At 34.6% G+C, this 14274-nt stretch overlaps 1 protein-coding gene across 1 annotated transcript; it reads right to left on the bottom strand.

Annotated features, from left to right (window-relative positions):
• Positions 1-559: 559 nt before the first annotated feature.
• Positions 560-12677, bottom strand: LOC149079024 (flavin-containing monooxygenase 5-like). The gene is made up of 5 exons (XM_089241287.1): positions 12369-12677; positions 10096-10226; positions 7148-7368; positions 4484-4774; positions 560-2746 (listed from the first exon to the last, which is right to left on the bottom strand). The coding sequence occupies exons 2-5, from the start codon at positions 10214-10216 to the stop codon at positions 1763-1765; spliced, it is 1617 nt and encodes a 538-aa protein (XP_089097413.1). The 5' UTR covers positions 10217-10226; positions 12369-12677; the 3' UTR covers positions 560-1762.
• Between the last annotated feature and the right edge of the window lie 1597 nt (positions 12678-14274).

The following is a 14274-nucleotide window of genomic DNA, read 5'->3' as shown; positions in this document are numbered from 1 at the left end:
TGTTTTGGAATATTGATTTGCATATGTGTGACCGTACTTACCATAATTTTCTGCAAAAAATTCACTCATGCAAATTTCTCTACTTTAAAAAAAAACTTGAACCAATAAATGCAAATGTGCAAATTTCATTCCCCCAAGAAAGAAATCTAAGAGATGAACGGAATTTTCCTACCAACATGTTCTTCATTTTTTTCAAAATTTTTACGTTACTGCGTAAAAAATGACGAAAAGTTTTCTCGGTAGAAAATTATCAATACACATTACACGACCTGAGCTGACCACATTTCCTTCATAAAAATACGGGAAATTGGGAACCATACGGGATATGGACTATCCAAATTATCGCAAAAAAAAAAAAATGCCAAAGGCAAGTAAAGTTGCCAATTAAAACCAAAAAAATTGTCACAAAGGCGAGTAAAGTTGATGACTGCAGCCAGAAAAGTTGCCAAACTCAACCAAAATAAAATTGACAAAGGCGAAAAAAGTTGTCAATGACAGCTTAAAAACTGTAAAAAGGCAAATAAAGTCGCCAATACATGTTAAATGAATTGCCAATCAATCAATAAATATATTTTATTTTTTCAAGAAAACAGTATTATACAACCACGGGGATAAAATTGCCAAGAAGCTGACTTGGTTCATAGTAGCAATCACAGCATTATAGAGTAGATATGTACAGAACATTCAGTGTAATTATAACAAATAAATGATATATATATAATAAATGAAAGGGGAGGTCAAAGGTCAAGTAAAGATGACATCTTCAGCTGAAATTGCTGAAAATCCCTAATCGTGCGAAAAATAGAGGACTGCCGCAAGTTGGAATGAGTAAAAATGTAATTCAAGGAAAAAAAACATGTGTTTACAAGTATGTGAAATGAATATATTTAGGTATATTATTATAAATTATTGAACAGCTATCATAATACTGAATAATTTAATAGCAATCGTAATTCTTGACTTCAAAAATTCAAGTAAGCCTTGTTAAACCTAATGGGGAAAAACAACGGGAAATTTTATAAAAAAAGTTGGGACGGCCAAAATTACGGGAATTCCCTGAAAATACGGGTCATATGGTCACCATATGTATAAAAGTTTCTGGCCCGTGGACTGAAAAAGGTTGTGCAACCCCTGGTCTACTTGATTAAAAAAGATATGACATGTTAAGGGGGGTATTGATTTCTGCTGTGCTGTGTTCCTAGGGATAAAGAAGCAAAAAGTATAGTATTTTGAATCAAAAGCCATTCAAGAGACAAGAAATTTTCTTTTTCAGAATAATATAATAAAAGCGCTGAATTTGATAAAATGTATGCATCTGTAACAAAAAAACCGAGACTCCACATGAATTTTCTATCAATTATAATCTATAACAATAATTACAATCTTTCTTTCGTGATATATGTTTTATATTGGGTTGATGTAATATTTTGGTTATATACGTATTTGACATCCATATTTTTTATGGACACTTTTTTTCTGCCACCTCATTGGGCAATTTTGCCTGTTGTGGTCTTTGTGTTTGTATTTGTACTTGTATAATTTATGCCACCTTGATCTGGTGTCAATTTCAAAAGCTCCTATAGCGGCATTTTTCCTCATAATTGGTTACGATTCAGAAAATTTGGTGAATCGATGACGTAACTGGAATCGATGAATCAACTTCAATTGCACATGCCGCTTTGTAATCGGATTATTACGAATAATTTTGTACAATAAGGGTGATACCGTACCGTTGAACGTAGCGTGATTATTGTTTTAATTTTCACTGCTGTTTAATTTTGGAGAAGACGGCGTTTGCGATCTCAGAAACCGTTCCGTACACAAGATTAAAGGCTGTTTTCATCGTGCTGCTCCATCCGTTCGAGTATTCCTTGTTGAGAGGATCGGTTATCCTTTTCTCATAAGATAAGATTGCATCGCGAGCTCCAGACCACGGGTTTGGACCTTGAAGGCGGTATTGATAAGGTAGGGAAGGCCCAAACATTAAGTACATAAAAAGTTTCGGATCACTCCAAAGAATCTTCCACAGATCTGGCTTCGCGCCAATAATTTCGTATATTTCGTCCATGTATCCGATGTAATCGACTTGGATGGTGTGTCTTTGGGTGTTGACGAATGTTTCCTTAATTTTTCTGTTGCATTTCTCGATGTCTAATTCCATTTCTCTCTGGCTGGGTAGTTTGGTCTTTCCGCTCATGACCCGAGCAGCTAATCTTACCTGGGCTTCACCCACCGGAAATCCGGCCCCGATTGGTTGGACGAGTCCAGCTATTACCACCGTTCCTTTAGGCAAGTGCGGTGGGTACATGAGCTTGTACAGGTGAACCTTGTTGCTCTCTATGGATGTGATTTTGTCGCTTAGAAACGGGAAACTTATCTTGTATCCCGTGGCCAGCACTACTGAATCTACTTTGGTGACTTCGGTTTCGTTTTCGAATATAATTCCGTCTTCCGTGAATTCTTTGACGTTTCCACGAACTTTCACAACACCGCTCAGTAGCTTGATTGGTAGAGTATCGCTCACCGTGGGGTGCTGACTGAGCACCCTGTGCTTCGGTTTCAGCTTGTAGAGCGCGTGGTCGAATCTTTTGTTCAACGTGGTCTGCAAGAAATAGTCCGAAAGAGTTTTCGGTATGAACTTAGACAGTACATAGAAGAATCGCTTGGTCATCTCTAAATCGAATGGTCTGCCACCTTCTGCCACCCGAGGCAACACCCAGGCTCCTCGTCGAGTGCTCAAATACACCTGCAACACAAATTTGTACGATTTTATTTTTTTTAAAATCTTAAAAAATCTATATTGATAATATAATGAGTAATGATTTATCAAACGTAATATGAGTAATATTTAATATATAGATATATGATTAATATTTAATATATAGATATATGATTAATATTTAATATATAGATATATGATTAATATTTAATATATAGATATATGATTAATATTTTATCAAACGCTATTAATTATAAGACAGCAGTAAGCGATAAGTGTCTCATGCAATTTCTTGGGGAAATTTTTTGTGCACATATATGTGGCACCTGAAACAAATCCAATTTGACACCTAGGTGCCTTTTGAATTATGAAGTTATTGATGCTTTACAGCAGGGGTGAACAACCTCCTGCCCGCGAAAAGTGTCTCGGTAGAAAACTATCAACACACATAACACGATGGATGCCTAGGATAGGGGTCTTCAACCTTTACAGACACCGCGGGCCAGATTGAACTCTCCCAAGAAGGCCGCGGGATACCAACTCATACTGAGGTATTTACAATTGTAAAAATAATGCCGATTTACAAGGGCTTATTCATGTCATTTACTGTGACATCTTAATAGAAGGAGCCAATGGGGGGTGGGGAGGGAGGCCCGAGTTTTATTGCGAAAAAATAATTGCAGACTCTTATTTATTTATGTTAATTATTTATTTATATTAATTATCAATTTTGATTAGTTCTGAAATCACTTTTTTTACCAATTCTGACAAGTCTCTGATTACTTTAATTGATTATGATTAATCTTAACTTGAAATCCTTTTAAATGATTCTTTAATTATTGATTTTGATAATTTCGAAATTATTCTCTTCTTAATATATCATGGAATAATTTTTTTCAATGGTTATGCAGTTTTCCATTTATTAATTGTGAAATAATTTCAATCAGACATTAAGAAATTATTTTTCGCTCATTGATTTATAAGTTTTTTTCACTAATTCTAAAATTATTTGTTTAAAAAATTCTGAATTTTCATTAATAACTGCTTTCAATAATTCCGAAATTATTTCTTTCATTAATTCTATAATTAATCGTCTTCCAATGTTTCCGATCATTTTTCTGAAAATTACAATTTTGACACGGCAAAAAGCTCCGAAGTTCAAATGTGGACCACGGGCCATGCATTGAAGACGCCCGCCTAGACTGACCTTATTTCCTTCATAAAAATACGATGAATCGGGTTCCGTACGCAGCGGAGGGGCAACGTTCTGGTTAAGAGGAGGATCCATTAAGAATATATCGCCAATTATCGCAAAAAAATTGTCAAGAACAAGTTAAGTCGTTAATTGCAGCCAGAAAAATTGTCAAGGGCAAGTAAAGTTGTCAATTAAACCCAGAAAAGAACTGTGAAAAGCAAAAAGATGTCAGTTACAGCCAGAAAATTTGACAAAGGCACTAATTTATAAGTCATGAAAATAATCTTGGTTCTTGATTTCAAAAATTCAAGTAAGCCTCGCTTAAATATCTTAAATTTAATTAATTAAAATTTAGGGGAGAAAAGAGGAAAATTTTATGAAAATGCGGGACAGCCAAAATTTTACGGAAAAAATTTTCCCTTAAAACACAGTTCATATGGTCACCTCCAGTATACCCAAGTTTCCTGCCCGCGAGCGGCAGCAGTATCACATATCTGGCCCGCGGACTGAAAAGGTTTTGCACCGCTTTTATGGTATTGTATACTGCGTCACAATGTATAGTGGCATACCTGCTCGCTAACGGCACTTATTTCCACCGAAGCATCCATTGCGGAATTTCCAGCTCCAACTACTACGACGACTTGGTCAGTGAAACAATCAACCTTCTTCAAGCTGTGCGTGTGCATAATTTTGCCTTTGAATTTCTCCTGACCTTTGAACGTTGGGACATTAGGAAATACGTGATGACCTGTGCAGACGATGACACCATCATAGGTATCCTCTGTGATTTCACCTGTTTTCGTATCCTTCGTGGCCAGTACTATTCGACCAGTTTCTTGGTAGTCATCTGCCAATTCAACCTAGATTATATAATTTGTAACAAGAGATATTATAAGTTTATTATACCAGTTGACCATAAGAAAAACTTTTCTGATTCAGAAGCATTTGTGACTAAAGTTAATAAACGGAGTGTGAGACCAAATTTTAAAGGAGACTAAAAGCATTGGGAAATGGATTACATGGGAAAAAAATGTACCAAATATCGCTCATTACAGAGTCACTTAATTAAGTGTTTACTTTCATCAAAAAGTTAGGCCCTTTTCTGTAAAATAATACAATCCCCGCCGCTTAATGTGATAACACCGGGACTCGGGGTTACCGATAACAATAACAAATGATAATTATATCCTAAAAATGTCCCGTCTGCAAGTATGGGTGGCCATTTAAAAAGTCTTTCCACAGAGAGCAACAACCCTACAACTGTGCAATTATTCAATGATTACACTTCACTCATATTTTCAAAACTTAATGACAGGTGGCAGTACTACATATATAATAAGCATTACACAGAAACAAACCACGTTAGATTCACAATACTTATACGCACAGTCCAGCATGTGCTAATTCGTTAGAAATTCGGTAGAGGAATGTGTACGAGGTGCATGTAGGGTTAAGTAGTAGTGGTGGCGTTGTTGTAGTGGTAGTAGTAGTAGTAGCAACAGTAGTAGTAGTAGGAGGAGCAGCAGTACTAAAGTGACCATACATCCCGTTTGGTCCAATGGGATGTATCTTTTTCGCTCCAGAGGTACACAATGTGTACCTTCATTTTCAACGGTTTTAAATGGTTTAAATGATTCTTTTTTCAAGTTAAGACCTGAAGTGCACGTATACACGTACGAAGATCAAATGGTCCAAGCTAGAAATATCAACCCAAATTAGTTAAGTAATCAATTAACGTATTTTAACATGTATAAGAAACCCTCGTACATAAGGAATGCTTCTGATTTTTTTGGGCTTAAAATTTGGAAAAATATTAGATCAAAGAATTTTTTTATTTTAAGATATAAAAAAAGTATTTTTTATTCATCATAAAAACTATTGCATTCCTCATCACTCTCACGATACATAACAATCAGCTCCACATCAACTAGTTCATTACCATCATCAGAATCATCTTCATCGTAAATTGCATCATCCTCAGTACTATCCATGTTGTTGCTTACTGTCCATGAATAAGAAATCCCCCCTATTTTCGGGACCCAGTTTTTGGAAAATGAAAGGGGGGGGGGGGTTCCTTATACACGTTAAAAAAATGCGTAATTATTATTTCTTTTTTTTCCTCTCTTTTTAGAGACCATTTTGACATACAATAAGACAAATCAATCAAAAAACAATATTTTAATAGCCAGTCTTTCCCCGGGTTTGAATAGGGAATTTGGTAAACGGGTATTCAGGGCCGCAACTAGTGGAGAGGAGGCGGGTCTTGGGTGCCCCGGGCCAGAGGGGACGCAAATTTTATCCTTTCATCTCTCCTTAAACATTGCAAGGGGTGCCAAAATGCGTGCTTGCCCCGTCTTATCAAGCATCCAGTTGCTGCCCTGCGGGTATTGGTAAAAACGGGACAATTGTGTTTTCTTTCCCATATAATTGGTTGCAAAATGTTCAAAATCGTTCTATTTTTTTTTCTTTTATTCTATTCTAAAACGGGATTTTTTCCCCTTTGGTGCTGAATTCCTGCATTGTTGTTATTCAGCCATTTTGAGACTTTAAAAATGGAACTGTCTAATATATGTATCACAAATTACGATAGTTTTTAAATGTACAATACTTTTCATAGATCCCTTGAGAAAGTTTCTCTAAAAAAGACATTTCAATCTGGTCAACTAAACCAAACTGACCAAGAACTCAAGGAAAGGGCTTTTTTTTCGTCATACATTTGCCTTCACTATAGGAAGGGCCAATGCAAAAGAAGCTCAACACGTATATGCATCACAGTGAATACTACGGACTATAATTGCAACATCAAGTACGGAAATATTTGTTATCTGGTGGGGGGAAGAAAGAGAACCCTTTCTAGCTTCCTACGTAGTCTTGCAGCCCGATAACGATAACTTACAGGAAAAAAGTAAGTTTGGTTAAAGCTTAGCTTCTCAGAATGAGCATAGAAGGAACTTTCGACGAAAAAACAAATTGAAAACATTATCCGAAGTCCCGATAACAAAAAATGAATTCCCCCCCCCCGTTATGATATTGGTCAGTTCTGCTCTTTGCAAAAGTGATAACAATGCACGAATGATGGATAACATTATCCATGATTCTAATAAGCAGCGTTAACTGCATTTAAAAAAAAATCTGAAACTTTATATATAAGAAGAAGCGTTAAATAACGGGAAATTTCATCTCAGGCCATGGGGAAAAATTCCATAAACAAGTACTATTCAAATCAAGCTTACCTTAACGACTTCCTTGTTGTAGTTTACGTATTTCAGCAAATCAAAATTCTCTGCGTAAGCTTTTATGTAGCCGTGAACTTCGGTGTTGTGCATGTAGTTCGGTAAATCAGCTCGTGGCGGAAAATCACTCAAAGCGCTCATTTCTTTGCTGCTGTTAATAATCGTCGTCTTCATCACAGAAGCCAGACCATACACGTCGTCATCGTGGTACCTCCAAAGACCTAAACGTCCATAATGATAACCATCATTAATTATATAAAGCGTTAAATTGAAGTTGTGTTCAGTGGAAAATATACTTTATACGGTGGTTACCAAACTTTTCTGATTAACATCACCTTTTGTTTGTATATCGAACTTTTCTTCACAGCTCGTAAATCGAAACAAACGCTTATTTACCGGTTGTAGTGTATCTAGATTGGTTTATTAAGAAACGATATACAGTTGAACCATAACGGACACCAATGGGACCGATAATTTTGTCCGCTAACGGGAAGCGTCCGCTAATGGGGAGGTACGATATACAGTCGTAAACAGTGTACAAATCGTACAAAGTGAGTCGTAATACAGTGAAACCTCGTTTATACGACTTTTACATTTATACGACGTTTGGCCTCGATCGCGCAATTGTTCCTTATTCATTTTAATGTTAAAATGTGCATGCATGTCACACTAATATTTTGTATCTGTAGACAAAGAAATTGACGAAAAGCATGATATCGGCTTTCCCGATGTATAAAAATTGTGAAATGTCAGAAGTAAACTTGGTGTATACAACATAAAGTGGTTATAGTGACGGACTCGTGATGCGAGGATCCGGGTTCGAACCCCACAGTGGTGGTCGGCTGAAGTTGGTTTTCTGTGGTTCCCAACTTCAAGGCGCAAATTCGAGCCGATCTCCCCGTTAAAAAGTCTCTCCACGGAGAGCAACAGTCCTACAACGATAAATCATTCAATCATAACACTTCATTATGCATGTGTGGTGTAGCAGTAGTAGGTAGGGCCTCCAAAAAATGGCTCGGGGATCCATTATGTTCTTAAGTCAGCCACCTCGTTGGGCAATTTGCCTGTTGTGGCGTTGTATTTGTATATATATATATATACACATGAATCGTCAAGCCATCACACACTTGTCACCTTTGAGAACGAAGCCGGGTATTCCGCATCCGACACTTGTGCATTTCTTGAAGAATGGATGGTACGATTCACCAGATTTGCATTTACTGACTTGTCCAATTAAATTTCCGTCTTTCGGATTCACGTCGATGAGAATCGTGAAAGAAAGTCCTGGCGCGAATGCAGCCCCTCCTCACCGGTGGTTATGCTAATCACAAATCGTCTCGATATATAAAGAAAGTTTGATTAAATTTCACTACATTTATTATTTTTACCGGCGATTATACATAATTTACAAATAAAGTTGGAAAGTCTCATAAATATGGAAAAATTTATAATTTATGTTCTCTTCTCATTCAACCAATTATTTTTACCCATACATGATACACATATATTTTCCAATAAAAATAAATGAAAGTAAGTGTGACGAAGATGAAAACATTCATAACAACATTATCAGTCTCGTAATGTTGGCTTTCTTCACACGTATCAACAAACAAAACCAACATTACCATTCTAATTCACCATCCTGGACCATAATTATGTTCAGTTAATAAAGTAATAAATTGATTATTTGTCATTTTTACCAACACGACCTTGGAATTGAACATAATCTTAGTTGAACATGATAACTTCTTGGTTAATGACCAAAAATTAATTAATTAGAGTTTGCCTGATTTCATTGTCCGCTAACGGAGAGTGAAATACATTAAAGCTCTTTTCCACAGGACCAGGAATCAGGAAAGTGTCTTTTAACAGGAGGTGCCCGTTGAAAGGAAGTGTCCGTTAGAGAAGGTTCCAATGTATGAATTCAAATCCCAAAAACTATTTGTGTATAGAAAATATGAGAAATAAATAGATGTGGTTTTAATACAGTACTTCAACCTCAACAACCTTTCCTAATTCTTCTTCAGCTTTTTTCTAATTTGCTCACCGGTGAGATGAAGTGCACAATTTTGCGGACCGACGTAAACGAGAGAAATAACCGGCGAAAAAAATAATAATAACAAGAAAATTTTCTAACCTTCTCACTTATTCGACTATTATATTTTATCATGAGAGAAACGCCATCTAGCTGGAAAAACTCTCCTGCCATATATCAATTAAAAACAAAATTATTTGTTATAATTCATCAAAAAATTGGTGTTTCTGGGTTTTAAACAGGTATGCAGCATGGAAATAAATATTACGTGTTACCATACTATGTACTTTTAATTTTCATGTAACATAATGGTGTAAATTTTATGCCCCATAATACCGGTAACTATGTTTTTATGTGTACCAAAAATAAATTTGTGGCAAACATAAAAATATAGTAACCGGAATAAGAGTTATACATCGGTATGCAGGATGAAAATAAATAGTATATGGTACATACCATGCACTGTTTATTTTCTTGCTGCACATCGGCATGAAATTAAGAATCAATTTTATTTGGAGAATTTATAGCAAATAGTTTTACGCAAAATAATGTTCTTGAAAATTATTATTATTTTTTTAAATCTGTTTTTGATTGATGTACCACACACAAGAATAATATCATGAGATATTACTAAATATTTTATAAGCAATATAATATTACTTTAATTATTAAGTTTGCTCTGAAATTTTAACAGTTGTGTGTTGTAAAATAACATTAGTAAAACAAAATGTAGCCCAAACAAAATGTGTTTTAACAAACTATCATAATTATGATGAAATATCATAATATAGTGCAAAATATACTTAGTTATACCGTGTAGTCCCAAGGTGTATTTGGGAACCACGGGACATTATTTGAAGCACATGCAGACCCAATAACCGGATCGGCAGACAATGTGAGGTGTTCGACTTACCTCCAAAGTGGCTGGTCCTTTCGAAACACACTGGTTCTATATTTTCTTCCTCTTTCAAACACTTAATCGCACCAAGACCGCAGGGTCCAGCACCTACGACAGCAACCCGTTTAGTTGCCATGTGTATGTACCTACAAGAATGAAATATTTCGTATGTTAATGACAAGAATATTCGTACAGCAAATAAATTGATAACATCAATTGACATAAACATTTCTCAACAAAAACGGCCGTGTTTGGATTTAATACAAATTAACTACACTGTGTGCCCTCTAAACTACATGCATGCATTTAGTTGATGAGAATTTCACCAAAAATATTGTTTATCGCATTTATCTTGTTAGAAACGATCAGGGAATCATTGAGTTTGAGGAATATTACATGACAATGATAAATATTACAATATTATGTAAAAAAATTCTGACTCAACATATTTTACAGAACATATGAGTGACAATCGAATTTTCTTTGAAAATATAACAGAAAAAGAATTTATATTTATTTACGCAAAATTAGAGACATCATTACTTATAATAGCACGACTACAATACTTGTGAGACCCTAACATGAAAATCGATATATTATACTCTATGTCATTTTAATCATCATCTACAAAAAAAAGAGTAATAATTTGTGAATAACAAAACCACTTATTAGTACCGTCCTTTCATACACGATGGATACACTGCACGTATTTTAACATAAAAATATTTTATGGCAATTTTGAATGGAAATAAGTATTATAATATAAACATATAAAATATTATGTCTTATAACCTTAGCCTAATTCACATTTTTAAACATCATCATCGTCACCGATAGAATTCACCATTCCAAAAATGAAGTTCCTGCAAAATGTCTGGTAAATTTAGATAATTCATTGACGATTAGTCGTATTTACGACATGAGCTGGGGATTATATACATAATCACCGCTAAATGTAATAAATTATCAAATTTTATTAAACTTTCTCAAATGATCGGTGATTATGAATGTAATCACTGTATCACATTCACCGTAACATATGTATCAAATAATATAAGTTTTCAACTCTTCGGTAAAAGTAAAATCACCGTTAATCATAATTCACAAAACACGATTACTTGGCTGTCGAAGAACATGTGTTCATATTTTCAATCGCTTCTTCAAAGAAAATGCCTAATGTTCAACTCATGTACTACCTATTTGGTGACAGCAAACCTTTCTTAATATTCTTATATACATGCATATAAAATTGATTTTATTATCTGTGTGTATACGTTTTCTCTAAAAATCTACAATTTTAGACCGATTTTTGAAAAGGTACGATAAGCTACTTATGCTCCTCAGATTATATGGAGAAAATCCTGTAAGCATCGTATTATTGCTAGTAAGTGTATAAACATCAATTTACAATGGAACTGCAAGCAAAACTTTTCGATCGGCAAAAAACTCCGGTCATTGAGAATGTTGACTCGTTTTATTAGCGTATTATGATCCTCCTTGTAAAAAACGATAAAAATGACGCATGTGTTATGACTGGGTAACGACTTTTTCAAGTTAAGTATATTTATAAAGTATTTCTATTATATATTACACACATTTTTATTATATTATATTTTTATCATATTTCTAAGTTAAGATACGAGATAATTTTTTCAAACTTTTTAACCCTTTATTTAGCAATATTGCTCTCAAAAGCAACATGTTGTGTGTTGTTGTTTTTTTCAAGTAAACGCATTTCATATTTTGAGCTCGTATTGGCATTGATGCGCTTCTAATAAACTCATAAACATTCTATTTTTACTTGTGAGCTGTTCGGGAAGTTTCTATAACTACCAGCAAAATGGCTGAAAGGTACACATGTCTCGTATTTCTTGATAAGCTAATCAAGAATGATTTTCGACCCTAACATTTTGGAGGGAAATACCCTGTGTGGAGAAGACATATTGCTGTGTTCATTCTTCAACAACGATAGAAAAGTAAGTTGGTAAACAATAAACGGAATTTTTAAATTATTCAAATCTATGTTTATCATGTAAATACATTGTGTTCCCCTGAAAAATGCAATATCCCATATTTTTTTTTAATATTGACAATAACTTTTTTTCGTCACGTAAAAAATTCACGGTTCACATTTGCTTATTATAACTTCTCAAAAAAGCTCCTCCTCTGGATAATTCAATGCTTGCCAATTAAAAGGTTAAATCTTCTGGAAGTCTCTAACCAATAACAATAAATAATTATATAATTTTATATTTTAAAATCTTTTCTAAATAAAATGAAACATTTACCTTGTTTTTAGTAGCGGAAGAGAGAACCTCGTGAATGGTTGTTGTCGTCGTTCTGCGATTCTTCTCGACAGAAAACCGAATCCGGTTTATTTTCACCCTCGTCGATTGCGAGATAAAACATAGTTAGTTGCACACAAGGTTGAAGGTTCAGGATTTTTATTTTTATTTTTTGTTACTATCTCCATAATTGACGGAAATGACTAGCACAAATTTATATCAGTGCTATCTCGACTATCATCCGTTAGAAATCGTATAATTCATTTCCTTATTTATCTGACTTCTGATGGATATCACATGAATTTTATCGTCGTGATATTGTGTGATGTAGTTTTATTTAATATATGCTACAGATCAATTACAACCAAACACTCGGACTTCAACCAGAATACAAAAACATAGAGGAACATTCCAGAAGGAAATAAACAAAGAAAAAAAGAATGAAATATGCCTTCTCTTAAAGGATAGTCTTATGGAAAGAATAGTCGCATGGGATTAACAATAATAATAAGGCTTTTCGAATAGATGTTATAATCATCATCAGCATCACTATTGAGGGACATACACTGGATGATCTCCATATAGAGATCAATGTTAAAATTGCCGATTTTTAGTGAAATGCGGAAATTTAGTGGGGTTTTCCTCCCCACATCAATAATTTAAAAAATTGAATTGAATCTTTGGTTTTCGGAATATTGAGCTCGCTTTGAGATACGAAGCCTAGAATATTAAATATAAAATAATTAGCCAGACCCACTTTTGAGGTGGATCTTCGTGCAATAACATTAATTTCAAATTTTTATTTATATCTTCTCAAGCGGGAAAATGAGAATTAATGTCTCCGTATTGCCTTATATTATCCAATTGCATCAATCATAGTTTAGGATGTTTTTAAATTAATTATGGGCCCATATGAATTACGTCGAAGAAGCTCTAATCAAGCATTTTTTGTAGGAAAAGCAGGCAGATCGATAACTTTAAGTTAAAAATAAATTAAAACTCCCATTAAAAAGAAGAAAAAACGATTCATTTCTGTTTCTTTCATTTAGATTTGTTCCTTTCATAAATCGCACAGGAAGTCGCCATATTGGTTACCTTGTATGTCCCTCAAAAAAAAAGGAGAAATATCACGTGATCCAAGAAGCCTTATTGTTCTCTGTCCTGTTTTTGCGTCTTGTCACTATATTATTAACATTTATCAGTCTCATCTATAGGCAGGGGTGCACAATCTCCAGCCCGCAAAAGACAAAGGTGTTTCATTAAAAGTATCAAAACACTCAACACGATAAATGCCCACGCTGGTCATATTTCTTTCATAAAAATAAAAAAATACAGAAGATGAGTCCATAAGGGATATCCCCAATTATCCCAAAAAATTGTCGGAGGCAAGTAAAGTTGCCAATTACAGCCATAAAAAATAGTCAAAGGCAAGTAAAAGTACAGAGTGTCCTGTAAGTCCTAATTTGGCCTTTATCTCATCAACGTTCGTCGCAGAGATATGATTCCAATTTAAAAAATGCTCAAAAATTGTGATCAAGAATCACTCTGTACCAGTTTCGGGAGTGAAAATTCAGTGTTTCATAAAATAAAGAATCTAAATTTTTATACAGTCCCTCTCTGTCCTCTAACTGCCAAATAAAAAGGTGTTGCCCTGTCTCCCCTGATGCCATGAAAAAAAATTAATGTTTCTGAATGCAATATTCACTCAGATATTTTAATTCAAAAATCGGAGAGAACTTAGGAAAGTAGCGTCGTCTGTTAGTTTATGCTGTTCTTTGCCGACTTTTCTCCGAGTTTGGTTTAGAAGGACAAAATTACAGGAATGCCCCGCAAAATATGAGTCACCATACATGTGTATCAAATTCTGGCCCGTGGGCTGAAAAGCTTGTGCACCCCTGGCATAAGGTTG

The sequence above is a fragment of the Pholcus phalangioides genome, unplaced genomic scaffold (assembly GCF_987345545.1).
Source record: "Pholcus phalangioides strain wild (caught in Gottingen) unplaced genomic scaffold, Ppha-v1.0 ptg000013l_1, whole genome shotgun sequence".
Lineage (NCBI taxonomy): Eukaryota > Metazoa > Arthropoda > Arachnida > Araneae > Pholcidae > Pholcus > Pholcus phalangioides.
Note: the sequence above shows the minus strand (reverse complement) of the source record. Positions and strands in the feature narration are given on the sequence as shown.